Source organism: Pseudophryne corroboree, chromosome 4, assembly GCF_028390025.1.
Source record: "Pseudophryne corroboree isolate aPseCor3 chromosome 4, aPseCor3.hap2, whole genome shotgun sequence".
Taxonomy (NCBI): Eukaryota; Metazoa; Chordata; class Amphibia; order Anura; family Myobatrachidae; genus Pseudophryne; species Pseudophryne corroboree.
The window spans coordinates 392,199,973-392,217,595 of NC_086447.1; the positions used below are offsets into that span (position 1 = coordinate 392,199,973).

Consider the following 17,623-nt stretch of genomic DNA (forward strand, 5'->3'; position numbering starts at 1 on the left):
TCACTAATCTTGATTTATACACCATTACCACTGAAATTATACAGCAGGATCACTGGAATTATACAGCAGGATCACTGGAATTATACGTTAGTATCACTGGATTTGTACGCCAGTACCACTGGAATTAAACGGCAAAATCACTGGTCTTATGTGCCGGTATCAATGGAATTATATGGCAGGATCACTGGAATTATACAGCAGGATCGCTTGACTTATAGGCCAGTACCACTGGCATTATACAGCAGGATCACTAGATTTATACGCCAGTACCACTAGAATTATATGGCAGGATCACTGGAATTATACAGCAGTACCACTGGACATATACGGCAGTATCACCGGACTGGATTTATACGCCTGTACCACTGGATTTATACGCCAGTACCACTGGAATTATACGTCAGGATCACTGGTTTTGTGCGCCAGTACCACTGGAATTATACAGCTGTATGGGTGGTGTTCACTTTGCTGGCAGTTGGGTTCCCGGCGACCAGCACACCGGCGCCGGAATCCCGACCGCCGTCATACTGACAGTTCTTCTCCATCTTGGGGGTCCATGACCCCCCTGGAGGGAGAATAGATAGCGTGGCACGCATAGCGCACCACCGTGCCTGCCGCGTGGCAAGTGCAGCAAACCCGCAAGGGGCTCATTTGCGCACACCCAGCTGTCGGTATGCGGGCGGGATTCCAGTGCCGGTATGCTGGTCGCTGGGAGCCCGACTGCCGGCAACACATACTACACCAGGCTGGATCACTGGATTTATACGCCAGTACCACTGGAATTATATGGCAGGATCACTGGAAATTTACGGTAGTACCACTGGACTTATATGGCAGTACCACTGGACATATAGTATACTGCAGTATTACTGGACTGGACTTATACACCAGTACCACTGGAATTATACGCCAGTACCACTGGACATATACGGCAGTATTACTGGACTGGATTTATACGCCATTACCACTGGAATTATACGGCAGGATCACTGGAATTATATGGCATGATCACTGGATTTATACGTCAGTACCACTGGAATTATACGGCAGGATCACTGGACTTATACACCAGTGCCACTGGAATTATAAGGCAGGATCACTGGATTTATATTCCAGTACCACTGGAATTAAACGGCAGGATAACTGGAATTATACGGCAGCACCACTGGACTTATACGGCAGTACCATTGGACATATATGGCAGTATCAATGGACTGGACATATACGCCAGTGCCACTGGAATTATACGTCAGGATCACTGGAATTATATGGCAGCACCACTGGACACATAAGGCAGTATCACTGGACTGGATTTATATACCATTACCACTGGAGTTATAGGGCAGGATCACTGGAATTATATGGCAGGATCACTGGATTTATACGGCATTACCGCTGGACATATACGGCAGTATCAATGGACATATACGGAAGTATCACTGGACATATACGGTAGTACCACTGGACATATACAGCAGCACAAGGACACCACCACTGGACTGATGCAGGACAACACAGCACCACTGCAATGGACTGGATTTATACAGCAGCACTGGACATATGGCAGCAGAGGACACCACCACTGTGACTGGACTGATGCAGCACAAGACACCACCACTGGATTGATGCAGCACAACACAGCACCATTGCTCTGGACTTATGCAGCAGCACTGGACATATGGCAACAGAAGACACAACCACTGTGACTGGACTGATGCAGCACAAGACACTAACACTGAACTGATGCAGGACACTGAGGACGGAGACACGTCCTCTCTCTGCACTCTCCAATGCCGGAGTTAAAATGGCGGCGACGCGCGGCGACTTACATGGAATCCAAACCCTGCGAGAATCCGACAGCAGGATGATGAAGTTTTGCCTCTTTCTGGTTTCCAATTCAGGCGGGAAAACCTGAGCCTGACTCGGATCCGGGCTCGGGTGATGACATTCTCTCTAGGCGTGACCATATCCAATGATTTGTCATGGAATTTTCACACTGGCATTGTTATAAAGAAAGCCCAACAGCGTTTATATTTTCTTAGGAAAATGCAATCAGCAGGAATAAATGAGGCAATTTTAGTTACCTTTTACTCGTGTATTACTGAGAGTGTTCTTACTTATGGTATTTCTGTTTGGTTTGGAAATTGTAATATAGCAGAGCATAAGTCACTTGATAGAATTGTAAAAACTGCTGGTAGGATAATTGTTTACAACTGCCAAGCATCCAGTCTATTTATGAAAAGAGGCTCCTTACGAAGGCTAGGAGTATACTGAGTGATGTGACCCATCCTAATTATGGGGAATTGACTTTGCTTCCATCAAACTACAATTACCATGCTTAACAGTTCTAAATGTAGGTAGGACTGTCGCCTCTCCGTTTGATAGATAGACAGTGTCTAGTTAGACAGTCAATAGATAGACACCATATATTAGACCAGGCATTCCAAACCGCGGTCCTCAAGGCACACCAACAGTGCAGGTTTTAGTGATATCCAGGCTGAAGCACAGATGGTTAAATCAAAATAACTAAGCTACTAATTAAGTCACCTGTGCTGAAGCCTGGATATCGCTAAAACCTGCACTGTTGGTGTGCCTTGAGGACCGTGGTTGGGAAAGCCTGTATTAGACAGACATTAGGTTGACAGGGTCAAAAGGTCGACAGAGTCAAAAGGTCAACAGGTCAAAAGGTTGACAGGTCAAAAGGTCGACATGAAAATGGTCGACATAAAAAAGATAGACAAATGTATTTTTTTATGTAACATGTTTTTGGATTATGTCATACTTTCTCTATCCATGTCGGCATAGAGTTGGTTATAAACCTTGTGGCAAGCGCAGCGAGCCACCGTGCCCGAAGCGTGGCGAGCGAAGCGAGCCCCGCGATGGTATGCCTTTCTACAATTGGGGGTCCCAGATGACAAAACTATCCACACAAACCACAAAAATGCAAAAAACATGGTGTCTACCTTTTTCATGTCGACCTTTTGACCCTGTCGACCTTTTGACCTGTCGATCTTTTCCATGTCGACCTTTTGACCCTGTCGACCTTTTGACCTTGTCGACCTAATGTCTGTCTAACATATGGTGTCTATCTATTGACTGTCTAACTAGACACTATTTATCTTTCATACCGGAACCGACTGTCGTACCTGTTCATGTGTTTATTTGTGTTCTTACGGCTCTGTTAAAATATTTTATGGTATTGTTCTTTGTTGGTATTTATATTTTTGTGGTATTTGTCTTTTGCTTACATCAAAATGTCTTTAACTGTTCACATGTTGAATATTTAATGATAATAATAAACTCAAACTCAAACAAACAAATTACACATATAGTACCACACTACAGCCCTCATTCTAAGTTGATCGTTTGCTGCCGTTATTCGCAGCGCAGAGATCAGGTTACTACTGCGCATGCGTATGCACCGCAATGCGCACGCGCATAGTCTGCATCGTTGCTGTGCAATGCAAACAGCATCGTTGCTCTGCAATGCTTCTAGCGACGAATCCATTTGCACAACCGATCGCAAGGAGATTGACAGGAAGAAGGCGTTTATGGGTGTCAACTGACCATTTTCTGGGAGTGGTAGGGAAAACGCAGGCGTGTCCAGGCGTTTGCAGGGCGGGGGTCTGACGTCAATTCCGGGACCGGACAGGCTGAAGTGATCGCAAGGGCTGAGTAAGTTCAGACCTACTCAGAAACTGCAAAAAACTTTTTCGTACCGCTCGGCTGCACATGCGATCGCACATTTGCAAAGTGAAAATACACTCCCCCGTGGGCGGCGACTATACATTTGCACGGCTGCAAAAAGTAGCTAGTGAAAGATCAACTCGGAATGAGGTCCTACATACGTAGCCACTGCACTACATATGTAGCCACTGCATTACATACGTAGCCACTGCATAACATAAATAGGTCCATCATCATGGACAGACATTGGGCAGCTATAGGGCTGAAGGACTTTGCATTAGAGATTGTCCCAGGGCAGGCTGTGAGTGCTGCCTGATCAGCTGGTATCCTGAGAACATCCTGCTCCTGTCCAGTCCCCAAACCATACACTGTGACTGGGGACACCCTATCCTTTACACCATCATGAATATGCAAATAAAGTAATAAAAATATCCTCTCTTCTGGGTCCCCTTCAGTGCTCAGTTGCCACTCTGGCCAGTTCAGTGAGAATGTGGGAGCTGGGCTCACTGAAGAGACCTTAGGCCGTGGAGAGAGAAAGGATGCTGCTGGGCTGGTTAACTTTCTCCAGGTCTCCTTTTGGTAGAACAGCTTCACCACTTTTCATGGCTAGCAGCCGCGAAAGTGCCCGCTAGCGTAACTTCTGGATTGCGTTCCAATGAACTGCAAGAACTGGAAGCAGTGTGAGCCAGCCCAGCCTGAGTGTGAATTGGCCTGGCTAAGAGAGATATGGGACCGGCCCATCGGAATCTGTCATTGTGTCCTGGTGGGCTAATCTGCCCCTGGAAAGAGGTGAGTAACATGGAAGGTAGAGCACAGCAGGTGGATGGACATAGATATAGGACAGCAAGGAAAAAGGGGATAGGAAAGAGAGAGAGCAAAAGAGGTTAGGAAACAATATGAACAGTAGCATTTAAAAATGGGGATGCCGACTGTCGGTTTATCAACAGGTGACGGGATTCCAGTGTCGGTCTCCTGACCGCTGGGATCCCGACAGCCGGTAAACTGACTACATCCCTCCAAATAGCTCCAACATTGCATCAATGACACTCACATTTAGCAAATAGACCTAGTTCTCCAAATTATCCCAAAAGTTACTTACTGGTGCCCAAATTAAATCAATAAATACCCTCCGACACACACACACACACACACACACACACACACACACACACACACACACACACACAATCAACAATGACCTCAAAGACAGTAGCAATCAGCAATACACCCCACACAACAGATATTGGCAATGCACTCTTATACAGAGCCATTAGCAATGCACCCTTACATTACAGCCATCAGCAATACACCCTTACACTATAGCCATCAACAATGCCCCCAACACAACAGTTGTCTACAACACATGCCCACACTACAGCCTTCAGCAATACACTGTCACTGGGACAGCACCATGAGTCATGACAGCAATATTCAGACATTACAACAATTGGGATGTAGTTATGTGACCGGCGGTCAGGAGAAAATCCCAACAGTTGGCATGCTGACTAGCAGGGACTATTCCCACTCGTGGGTGTCCACAACACCCATAAAGTGGGAATAGAGCCAGCGGTGAGCGCAGTGAGCCCGTGCGGGGCTTTGTTGTGCTCGGCCCCCATTGGCATTCTACACCCCAGGATCCCGGTGTCAGTATGGTGACCGGCGAGATCCCAAACGATGGTCACCCATACCCAACCCCAACAATTGGCTATACTGCCTAACAGTGGTTAAATTAGGCAGGAACGGGGCGGAACTGCATTCCGTCTCCTCTAATTGCAGGCGGAACCAGTTCCGCCACTGTCCGGCCACAGCATCAGGTCCCGGTTGCATTGTAAAGTTTGCAGCATCCGCCAGCCAATCCCGGCTCACGGACCGGCTTCAGCACCAATAAAAAGAAGAGGCAGCTATTTCAAAAGCTGGCGTGAGCCAATCACGGCTCGTGGACCGCCAGCCAATGAGAAGCTGCCAAGTGGCAGCTTCTCATTGGCTAACAGTCCGTGATACGTGATTGGTGCGCAATCGGCGTTAGATTCAAAAGAGCAGCCCCTTCTTCCCCAATACAGATGCAGGGACCGGCGAGTCTGTCTTCCCACAGCATAGCGTAATGGGACCGCCGCAGCCCGTGATTCCACTGTCCCCCCGCACACATGCATAGATAGGATACATGCATAGCCCGTGCACGCAGCCCTCCCGGCAGCACCTCGCCCGCAGAAAGTTTCCGAGCCCACAGTGCGCTATCCGCACCCTGCCTACAGCACACGCATCGGCTGCTGCCACCTGCCCCGCCGCCGCATGCCATCTGCCTGCCTCCCCTACCGGCCGCCGCTATGAAGCAGCCTCTGATGGAGATCATGAGGATGAATTGGATGTGCAGGTGCTGGTCACTTGCTTGTGATCCTTTGTCTTGGTCATCTTTTACTTCCAAAGTATGTTGCACACAGGTAAAGGACACCATGCATGTGTCCATCTGTGCCTCAGCTGCTTTCAGCCATGCAGGAGGCGGGCAGACATATAGCAGCAGATGAGGGGAGTTGTGCTGCTCACACCTGTCTAATTGCTATGGTGCAGATGTTCTGTCACACTTTAGGATATGGGAGTTTTGCATTTGACTGTGTATATGCTTATTATGTACTTCTGATTTTACATCTTGTGACCGGGTACTGCTTTTCTTCAGGTACTCTTTAATTGCATTGTAGTTTTTATTGTGCACGTTGCATTGCAGATGCTCAGATCACTTTCTGTAAGTATGTGGGGTGGGCAATGTGAAGATTGTGCTACTATGAGGCATTCTTTTGAATTGGGGGTACTTTTGTGTGGCCATGCCCCTTCCTTGTGAGACCACACCCCTTTTTGCGGCACGCTAAGGGGGAGGGGTCGTGGGGGAGATGAGTTCACCCAACCTCTCCAGGACCACTTTAAGCCCTACTGCCTAAACATTATAAAAGTACCTCACCCTCCACATTACAAATTGATTTATAAGGTAAAGTACACAAGTATACTGCTTTGTGTGACAATATGGACTGTATTAGTGATAGCTACAGATTTCATCCTAATGGCCAATAGACAATACAGAGGAAGGATGGTTAAAAAGAGTTATACTATGTGGCTATGCAGTACAGAAAGATAAATACTGTACAGTCTGCTGTTTTAAACATAAGTGGGAAAATAATCTAAAAAAAGATACATATACATAGAAATAAAAGACAGTTAAAGTTTACAAGCATGTAATAGTGTTGTAATGGGAAATGCAAGTTATAATAATAGGCAGAAAGAAAGAAAAAACTATTATATTATGATGAAATGTGGTGCAGTTATATAAATACCATCATACTGTATGTACAGGAAGCAAAAAATAAAATGAAAAACAGTATTATGGAAGCTTATAACAGAGGCGCAAGGGGTAATGCTGAATTTTAATAAAGGGCTGGAAAATGGCAAAAACAAATTAAGGTTTAAGGTTATGCAGTACAGGAATAATCATACAGTATGTGTAAATAGTGGTTATATCAAGGGGAAAAGCAGGAACATAGAACAAAAAGAATCACAAAGTATTAGCTTTGTAAGGGAAGTACCTAGGTTAATATAGGGAGTTTAACGACTTAACTGATGATTTTTTTCCCCAAAAACGGCTCCGAAATTGTTGGGGTTTTTTATGAGTGAATTAGGTGAAGACCATGAATTTAACCCTATCCAAAATGATTTTAGTTAAAAATAATAATAAAACATGTATTTTTTTTAAATATTTTTTAAATTATTTTCCCCAAACATCAAAACATTGATCGGGAACATCGTGACCATCGGAACATCGGTAATATCGCTACCATCGCGACTTTACTTTTAAGATCCCAGACAGCCTCCAGGTATACAGGGGGGGTATGCGGATGGCTTGGGGGGGGGGTTAATTTACACTCCCCAGCGGCTGCTATTGTCTGCTATTATCTGCAGCCGCTGGGGGATCCTGCCGTGCTGACTGATCAGCAGTGATCGGCAGCACGGCAGACACAGGGGGAGGGTGCAGGGAGGCAGAGTGACCTTCTGGTCCCTCTGACAGCAGCAGCAGAGGGAAGTTTCCCTTCCCTGCCGCTGCTAACACAGTTTATCTGACTGGTCGCATCCTGTGCGACCAGGTCAGATAAAGCACTTGCAGGCATGGTCGCATCTGATGCGACCATGCCAGGCAAGTGGTTAATGAGCTAAAATAGAGATTAAGTGGTACTGGGATTGACATATATGTAATCAAGTATATAAATGTGATAGCACTCACTCACTCACTCACTCACTCACTCACTCACACACTCATCACTATTTCTCTTACTTCCCGATATGTTAGGAAGCTGAAATTTAACATAGGTATTCTGCAGGTGGGAAATAGGAAAACTACGTAATTCAAATTTTAATAAACCTCTCCTAAGGGGATGAAAAGGGAGTTGACATAATGACATCATTACTGATGTGTGTCTTGCATTGAGTGAACGATAACGCTCAAACGGACAATCGGATTAAAATTTGGATTGTACCTCCAGTGTGTAGTATGTAATAAACTACAAAATGGTCATCACTTTTTACAGTATCTGCTATGGGTGCTCCTCTGGTAATGCCAAGAACCATGGATCAATATTTACTTACATTAAGATCATATCTCCCAACTTTGCTGCAGACCAGGGAGGGACACTATCGTGTGCCGAAGGCGCACGCCCGAAATTAGGGGTCATGGGCTATCGGAAAGAGGGCATGGCCTCATGGCAAGTGCCGCGATCGCAAGCCACGCTCCCATTTTCGTCATTATGGGGGCATGAACAGCGCTCGGAGAGCTGCTGGTCATGCCCCCTGTCCCTCTCTGCCATGAATAGACGCTGTGTGCATGCTCAGAGCAGCGAGTGACAGGGGGAATCTGCCAACTGCCCCCTAACCATGGGACACTGCGACTTGCGGGTGGGACAGCAGGACAGGCCGTAAAAAACTGGACTGTCCCGCCAAAATTGGGACAGTTGGGAGGTATGTATGATGTCTCAAATTTACATCTCTATAGATTTACCAAATTTTTAACATTCATTTATTTTTACAACCATGAAAATCAGAAACTCCCATGCGAAGAACGTGTAGAACAGCCAGTATGACATAAATGAGTTTTAATGGGGAATGAGAGCTGTATAAATCATCAGATTGTTTAATGCTCAAATAGCTCTTATATGAAAAGTGTCTGGTTGCAGCCTGCAGCGAGGCTCTTCTTACTTGCTTCTTAGAGATCCTTTTTATCCTATCACTGGCTCATCATCAATAGTTAAATGCTGATGATGAAAAACAAAACAAATATCAGCCATCGACGGCAGAGGTGTCGATGGTCATCACTACCTCGGGTTGCACCTTCATTACGAATACAGCTTTGACACCGTAAGTTTGGAACATTTACTACACATCAAGCCTTCTGTACTTTTAGTAAAATTCTCAGTTCACCATATTCCAATTAAACTGACAAAGCTTTCGCAGCATCTGCACTCAGATTAACATAATGATTTATTAACAGGAAAAAATCTTCAAAAATATCTTATTTAATTTATGCTACTGTATGTTTCAGTCCAATTTCCCTTTAATAATTACAGGCTCTGCAATTCTAAGTATGTTTTATTTTACCCACAGGCCTTTCTGCAGCCTCTAATGAATACAAAAACAAATGCTCTTCAAGTGAGTACTTCGTATTTGTACGTTGCATGACATTGATTTTGACAGCAACTTAAAATGAAAAGACCTGATTACTGATCTAACCTAATTAGAGTCCATAAAGCAGACTAAAACTATTTATGTAGCATGTAATTATTCATACTGTAATGTAATATAGATGGATAGAGATTCTGCATAAATATACTGTAGAGTACATTTTATCCTGACTTGCAATATTAGTAAGATAAATGTATAATCTCCACCCTGAAATTTGTACCTGTTTCAGGGCTATATGTAGACATTTTATCATCATGTGAGGGAACACACACAGGTGCCCAAATGTATAAATTACTAACTGAAGTACCCGGTGTATCTGATGGTTCCAATTTTCCATTTTTTAAGTAATCAAGGAGTTGGGTGTAACTGTTGACATAGTAACATTAATTAGTAACTTAGTAGCTCTTCCAACACATCAATGAAGTGGCTGCCCAATGTAATTTTTATTTTTGCGTTATCGCCAGTAGCCCTGATCCCCAGCTTTTCTTTCTGTTCAGTTTTATAATCACTTTTCCATTGCAAGATGGGTGTAAAGTTTTCCATCTGTTATCAATGTTGCTATGCCAAGGCTTTTGGGTAGACAACATTTTTTGTCTTCTCACCTCCATTTCTGTCAGTTATTTTAGTTAATTGATTTATGGGTTTTTTCAGTCAGTTCTTTCAAGTCATTGAATTATGGTTATTTCTGTTAGTTATAATAATTCTATAAAGTTTCCATCAAAATACATCCTATGGAAGGCCCAGAAGAGGCTCCCTGTGTCAAATTTCTGGCCAGCATACACAAACAAGAGGTCCAACCGCGACCCCAAACCCCCTAGTATGTTTTCTGGGATCCAAAAATACCACTCTGTGATGTTTTCTCCAAAATTCTTCCAATAGAAAGCAGAGAACAGGCTCCCCAGGTCAAAGTTCTGCCCAGTGTACACTAACGGTATGTCCAACCGGGATCCCCAACCTTGTAGTATGTCTTCTGGGATCCAGTGTTACCACTCTGTGAAGTTTTCCTCAAAATCCTTTAGAGGAAGGCAAAGAATAGGCTCCCTGGATAAAAGTTCTGCCCAGTGTATACTAACAGGAGGTCCAACTGGGACTCCAAAGACCTATTATGTCTTTTGGGATACAAAGATACCACTCTGTCAAGTTTTCCGCAAAATCCATCCAGTGGAAAGCCCAGAACAGGCTACTTGGGCCAAAGTGCTGCCCAGCATACACCAATGAAAGGTCTGACCAATGGGCAAATTCTGCATTGGCTCACTTCTCCACTCTATTCACTGCTTAGTACATCTCACCCTTAGTCGCTTACTTAAAATTGTAGTTGGTTTAAAGTCACTTTTTAGTCTCTTTTTTTTTTTGCTTTGTTTTACTGTAGTCAAGATTTAGTCAGATGATCTCAGTTTTAATATTAGTCTAATTGTAGTCATTGTTTTAGTCAGAATTTTTGCAAACAGTATAATGATACTGTAATGGATTTTGCTGAAGAGCATTTCTCTAAAATTCCGTTGGTATGGTGGAGCACTTTCTGTTTAAGGTAAAGGGGTTTGCACCCTGAAACGTTGATATTACAACTCATGGTGTCCATGTGACCTATCTACTGTGGTTGTTAAGTCCTGGAGTGCCAGACATCCATCATATATATATATATGATATAAGAGATATAACCAATATAAATAAAGTAATATAAATAATTATTGACAAAGAGCAATGTAAATCTATATAGGATTTATATTTATTGTGATCTCTATAGATCAAATATACTGTAGTAGACCAACATGATGCTATAAGGGTAAAAATATTATTAGCGCTGGGTTGATGGTGCTCCCAGATAATAGTTCATTAAACTGAGTACAAAACTAATTTTGCGAGACAAAAAAACAAAAGCAACTATATAGTATTTTCTGGGGCACACTATTGATTCTATACAAAATAATTTAAATATAACTTTTATTATGGTCACACTTAAAAAGATGAGGAACAGTCACACACATATATGAACATAAATGTAAAATACAGAGAAAGGCGAAGATTATTATGAAAGCGAAAATATTGTTGTTTCCTTATATAATGTAATACTTTTCTCTCATGGAATAAGAAATATTTATAGGAAAGGAGCTGACTGGGCTCAAAAAATATTTTATTGCTGGAAGATTATCTTCCGGCAGCTGGCCACTCTGTTTCCGAGTGGTTGCATAGTTTGCAACCAGATCTGATAATGCACTGCCTGGTGTATTCGCAAATGATGTGATCATGCCAGCCTAGTGATTAAGCTTATTCAGAGTGACCACCAGAACGCCTCTACTGTGGCCAGGAAATCAGTATCTGAATGGTAGGTCAACACTTCTTAGGTCGACAATCAGTGGGTCGACCACTATTGGTTGACACTGACATGGTCAACACATTAAAATGGTCGACACATTAAAATGGTCAACACAAGACAGGTCGACGTGGTCTTTTTTTAAAAACTAGATTTTTAACATTTTCATACTTTATCACAGCGGTAACGGAGCCAGGCACCTTGCCCGCATGCAAGGGGATGCTGTACATTATTTTGGGTTCCTGGTCATGTTACGAAAAAAAAACCACTCCAAAAACTGTTAAAAAATCAATGTCGACATTTTCATGTGTTGACCTGTCCCATGTCATCAATTTTCATGTGTCAACTATTTTCCCATGTCGTTCATGTTAATGTTGACCAATAGTGGTTGACCGAATGACTGACGACCTTAACTAGGTCAACCATTTATTCCAGAACCCAGGAAATCTGCATCTGAAGATACGGACCCTGGCCATGGCGTGCTGCCCCTGTTTTGTAGAGCTGTCCCCACGCCACGCCCCAACTGGCCACAGCATGTCGATCATACTGTAGTTTGCGAATAGACTTATTTTGTTGGGAACCTTTGTGGGCCTACAGTTTAGAATATTTTGTGTGATTACTGGTTCTGATTATGAAATGCAGTCTTGTATCTGGCAACCAGGTTTTCATTTCTGTTTGCTGGAAGGCAAGCTGCACTTCCATAGCAGCAGGCATGTGTGTTAAACAGGTCCATCTGCCCAGTCATTCTGTTTCAATAAGATTTATGTCTATTTATCTATGATACAGAGTTGCTAAGTATTTGGCATTTACTGTACTACAGGGGGGTGGTCTTCAGTATGCCGACTGACGGGATCCCGGCGCACAGTATACCGGCGCCGGGATCCCGACATCCAGCATACCGACACTTATTCTCCCTCATGGGGGCCCATGACCCCCCTGGAGGGAGAATAAAATAGCGTGGCGCACATAGCGCGCCACCGTGCCCGTAGCGTGGCGAGCGCAGCGAGCCCGCAAGGGGCTCATTTGCACTCGCCACACTGTTGGTAAGCCGGCAGTCGGGCTCTCGGCGCCGGTATGATGGTCGCCGGGAGCCCGACCACCGGCATACCATAGTGAACCCCTACAGGGCACTCAGAATGGATGTTGGACATTTTGTTTTGTCACTGCACATGCTTCTGTGTTGCACCACATATGCATCCCAGTTGTGTTCATATGTGAAGCGGGCACTTTTTGTGTCTTGAGTTTTGCTCTTGGTTCTAATTCCCCGCTCGTGTTTTGGTTTTGGATTTTTTTTTTCCAAAATCACCCTTTCGTGTTTTGGTTTTGGATCTAGATGATTTTTTAAAAAATGGCTAAAATCACAGAATTTGGGGGTAATTTTGATCCTACGGTATTATTAACCTCAATAACATTAATTTCCACTAATTTTCAGTCTATTACGAACACCTCACACCTCACAATATTGTTTTTAGGTCAAAAGGTTGCAATGAGGTGGCTGTATAACTAAGCAAAGCGACACAAGTGTGCGGCACAAACACCTGGCCCATCTAGGAGTGACACTGCAGTTGCAGACAGGATGGCACTTAAAAAAACCTATGCCCCAAAGAGCACATCATGCAAAGATGTAAAAGAGGTGCACTGAGGTAGCAGTATGACTAAGCTAAGCGACACAAACAATTGGCCCATCTAGGAGTGGCACGGTAGTGTCAGACAGGATGGCACTTTAAAAAAACTAGTCCCCAAGCAGCACATGATGCAAAGAAGAAAAAGAAGGCAATGAGGTTGCTGTATGACTAATCTAAGCGATACAACCACCTGGCTCATCTATTAGTGGCATGCAGTGGCTGAATGTCGAAAGTGGCCCTCAGTTTTTCAGTCCACTGACAGCATCTCCCGCACTCCCCTGTAATTTTTTAAAAATTCTGCAATTGGTGGAGTTATATGGCATTACCCCTGGACTAATACAGAAACACTTGTGGACTTATACGGCAGTATCAGACAGGATGTCACTTTAAAAAACCATGCCCCAAACAGCACATGATGCAAAGATGAAAAAGCGATGCACCAAGGTTGCTGTATGGCTAAGCTAAGCGACACAAGTGTGCGGCACAAACACCTGGCCCATCTAGGAGTGGCACTGCAGTGGCAGACAGGATGGCACTTAAAAAAACTAGGCCCCAAACAGCACATCATGCAAAGAAGAAAAAGAGGTGCAATGAGGTAGCTGTATGACTAAGCTAAGTGACACAAACAATTGGCCCATCTAGGAGTTGCACTGTAGTGTCAGACAAGATGGCAGATATAAAAAAGGCCCCAAACAGCACATCATGCAAAGATGAAAAAGAGGTGCAATGAGGTAGCTGTATGTCTAAGCTAAGCGACACAAACAATTGGCCCATCTAGGAGTGGCAATGCAGTGTCAGACAGGGGGGGGGGGGCAGATATAAAAAAGGCCCCAAACAGCACATCATGCAAAGATGAAAAACAGGTGCAGTGAGGTAGCTGTATGACTAAGCTAAGCGACTCAAACAATTGGCCCATCTAGTAGTGACACTGCAGTGTCAGAAAGGATGGCACTTAAAAAAAAATAGTACCCAAACAGCACATCATGCCAAGAAGTAAAAGAGGTGCAATGAGGTAGCTGTATGACTAAGCTAAGCGACGCAAGTGTGCGGCACAAACACCTGGCCCATCTAGGGTTGGCACTGCAGTCCCACTGCACTAATGGAAGATACCAGGCGCACATCTAACACCAGCATAGTTGTTATGGCCTCAGTAGTCTGCTTTGCAACAGGATATATAATCATATATATATATACGGCAGGATCACTGGAATTATACGGCAGGATCACTGGAGTTATACACCAGTACCACTGGACTGGATGTATACGCCAGTACCACTGGAATTAGACGGCAGGAACACTGGAATTATACGGCAGGATCACTGGACTTATACGCCAGTACCACTGGAATTATACAGCAGGATCACTGGATTTATATGCCAGTACCACTGGAATTACATGGCAGGATCACTGGAATTATATGGCAGGTTCACTGAAATTATACTTAAGGATCACTGGATTTATACGCCAGTCCCACTGGACATATACAACAGTATCACTGGACTGGACTTATATGCCAGTACCACTGGAATTATACAGCAGGATCACTGGAATTATATGGCAGGATCACTGGATTTATATGCCAGTACCACTGGAATTATACGGCAGGATCACTGGAATTATATGGCAGGATCACTGGATTTATACACCAGTACCACTGGAATAATACAGCAGTACCGCTGGACATATACGTCAGTATCAGTGGAGATATACGGCAGTATCACTGGACTGGATTTATATGCCAGTACCACTGGAATTATACGGCAGGATCACTGCAATTATATGGCAGGATCACTGGAATTATACAGCAGGATCACTGGAATTATATGGCAGGATCACTGGAATTATATGTCAGGATCACTGGAAGTATACGCCAGTACCACTGGAATTATACGGCAGGATCACTGGATTTATACACCAGTACCACTGGACATATACGGCAGTATCATTGGACTCAATTTATACTCCAGTACCACTGGAAATATATGGCAGGATCACTGGAATTATACGCCAGTACCACTGGAATTATACGGCAGGATCACTGGATTTATACATCAGTACCACTGGAATTATACTGCAGGATTACTTGAATTATATGGCAGGATCACTGGACTTATACACCAGTACCACTGGAATTATACAGCAGGATCACTGGATTTACACGCTAGTACCACTGGATTTATACGGCAGGATGATTGGATTTTATAAGACAGTACCACTGGAATTATACAGCAGGATCACTGGATTTATACGGCAGTACCGCTGGACATATATGGCAGTATCACTGGACATATACGGCAGTATCACTGGACATATACGGCAGCACAAGGACACCACCACTGGACTGATGCAGTACAACACAGCACCACTGCAATGGACTTGACTTATACAGCAGCACTGGACATATGGCAGCAGAGTACACCACCACTGTGACTGGACTGATGCAGCACAATACATCACCATTGAACTGATGCAGCATAACATAGCACCACTGGACTGAAGTTATACAGCAGCACTGGACATATGGCAGCAGAGGACACCACCACTGTGACTGGACTGATGCAGCACAGTACACCACCATTGAACTGATGCAGCACAACACAGCACCACTGGACTGGACTTATACAACAGCACTGGACATATGGCAGCAGTGGACACAACCACTGTGACTGGACTGATGCAGCACAAGACACTAACACTGAACTGATGCAGTACACTGAGGACGGAGACACGTCCTCTCTCTACACTCTCCAAGGCCGGAGTGAAAATGGAGGCGACACATGGCTCCTAATATGGAATCCAAAATTCCAAACCCTGCGAGAATCCGACAGCGGGATGATGACGTTTTGCCTCTTTCTGGTTTCCGAGTCAGGTAGGAAAACCCGAGCCTGATTCGGATCCGGGCTCGGGCAGTGATGTCCGGTAGGGTTCATTTCTCAGGGAACCGCTTATCTCTAGTTCATACAGGGTTACAGTTGTGATTTCACACACACACGTAAAAGTGTATTTAACATGAATTTGGCATTCCGACTGGTGATTGGGTGGAGGCTATTTAGACGTATAGGGAAAAGCCCGTCAGTTGGGTATATTATGAGCATGCCATGGGCGTGTCACTGAAGTGTTTGCATGCACAGACACTTCATCGCTCATATTAGAGCACATATCCCAGATGGAAAATCTGCAAATAACATAGGGCTGGTTTAAGGTTCTGTGGTGCATCTAAAGATGCACCAAGCAGCATATGACAGAGGCACCAAGATGGGGTAAGAGTAGGTACTAATGACCTGGGCCTAGGCTAGTTGGAGGGGCCCACGCCTCCTGCAATAAGTACACACACCCTAAATTACCCAGACATTGCCGTGCCCTCTACGAAACTCAAAAAGAGAGGAAAAGGCAATCAGGTTACAGATGGTGCACTCAATCCCTTATTAAAGTAATATATAAAATCACCTTTTAGTGGGTATACACAAAAAAGGTATCAAAACCATCAGTTCATTAATTGCTATTTATTGCTTATATATCAACTTTAATGTCTAATTATATTCGTACACCCTGTAATAGGTTTCCTCAAAATGAAATATTAAACAGATAAATAACGAAAAATAACGTGATAGAGAGAAAATAATATGTGAATAAAGAATTGTTAAAAACAAGGCTGTGTGCTGTCTTTATTCATAAACACGATTTATATAAGTCTTATGTTGTGTCAGGGCTGTACAAATCACTCTCTGCTGTTCAAGTGTAAATTGTAAAAAGTTTTTTTTCCAGTAAGCTAGATTCTACCCTCATATGTTTATCACAATATTGATACTTGTGACTGTAAATTATTTCACTTGATACATAGGACTGTGAGTTAGTGGAAACACGTGTACTATATAGCTCCACAACTCTTAAGACTGCACAGTTTCAAATCCACTCAAAATGGAAGCTCGATTATTTCCCTTACAGTATATTAACTATTCTGACAAGAGGTAATTATCACACCAGCTTATTCAAAACATATTCTTGTCACTATAAATGTTAAATACTGTATACAGCTGTTAGATTTTACTGGATCCATTGTTCTATTCTCTGCATAAGAGGATTCTAAAAGAATCTCTGCAATAGTGGTTTAATCCCAAGAATAGCAGATTGGAATACAGATGGACAGTACCAGTACACACTCAATTGTATCATAAATCGTTAGGAAATATGTACATACAGTATTATGTACTGTAGGGGTTGTTGAAAATAGAATTTTATTTACCAGTAAATCTATTTCTCATAGTCCGTAGAGGATGCTGGGACTCCG

The 17,623-nt window shown here is 43.6% G+C and overlaps 1 protein-coding gene across 3 annotated transcripts in view; it reads left to right on the forward strand.

The window, feature by feature from the left end:
* Positions 1 to 17,623, forward strand: part of MLIP (muscular LMNA interacting protein) — a 407,542-nt gene that overhangs the window by 201,699 nt on the left and 188,220 nt on the right. For all 3 annotated transcript variants that reach the window (XR_010175988.1, XM_063916721.1, XM_063916720.1), the window contains one exon: positions 9,322 to 9,366. Coding sequence is in view for 2 of the 3 variants with exons in the window: in XM_063916721.1 (XP_063772791.1) it covers positions 9,322 to 9,366 (45 nt within the window). In the remaining variant the exon portion in view is untranslated. The remainder of the gene's footprint in view (positions 1 to 9,321; positions 9,367 to 17,623) is intronic.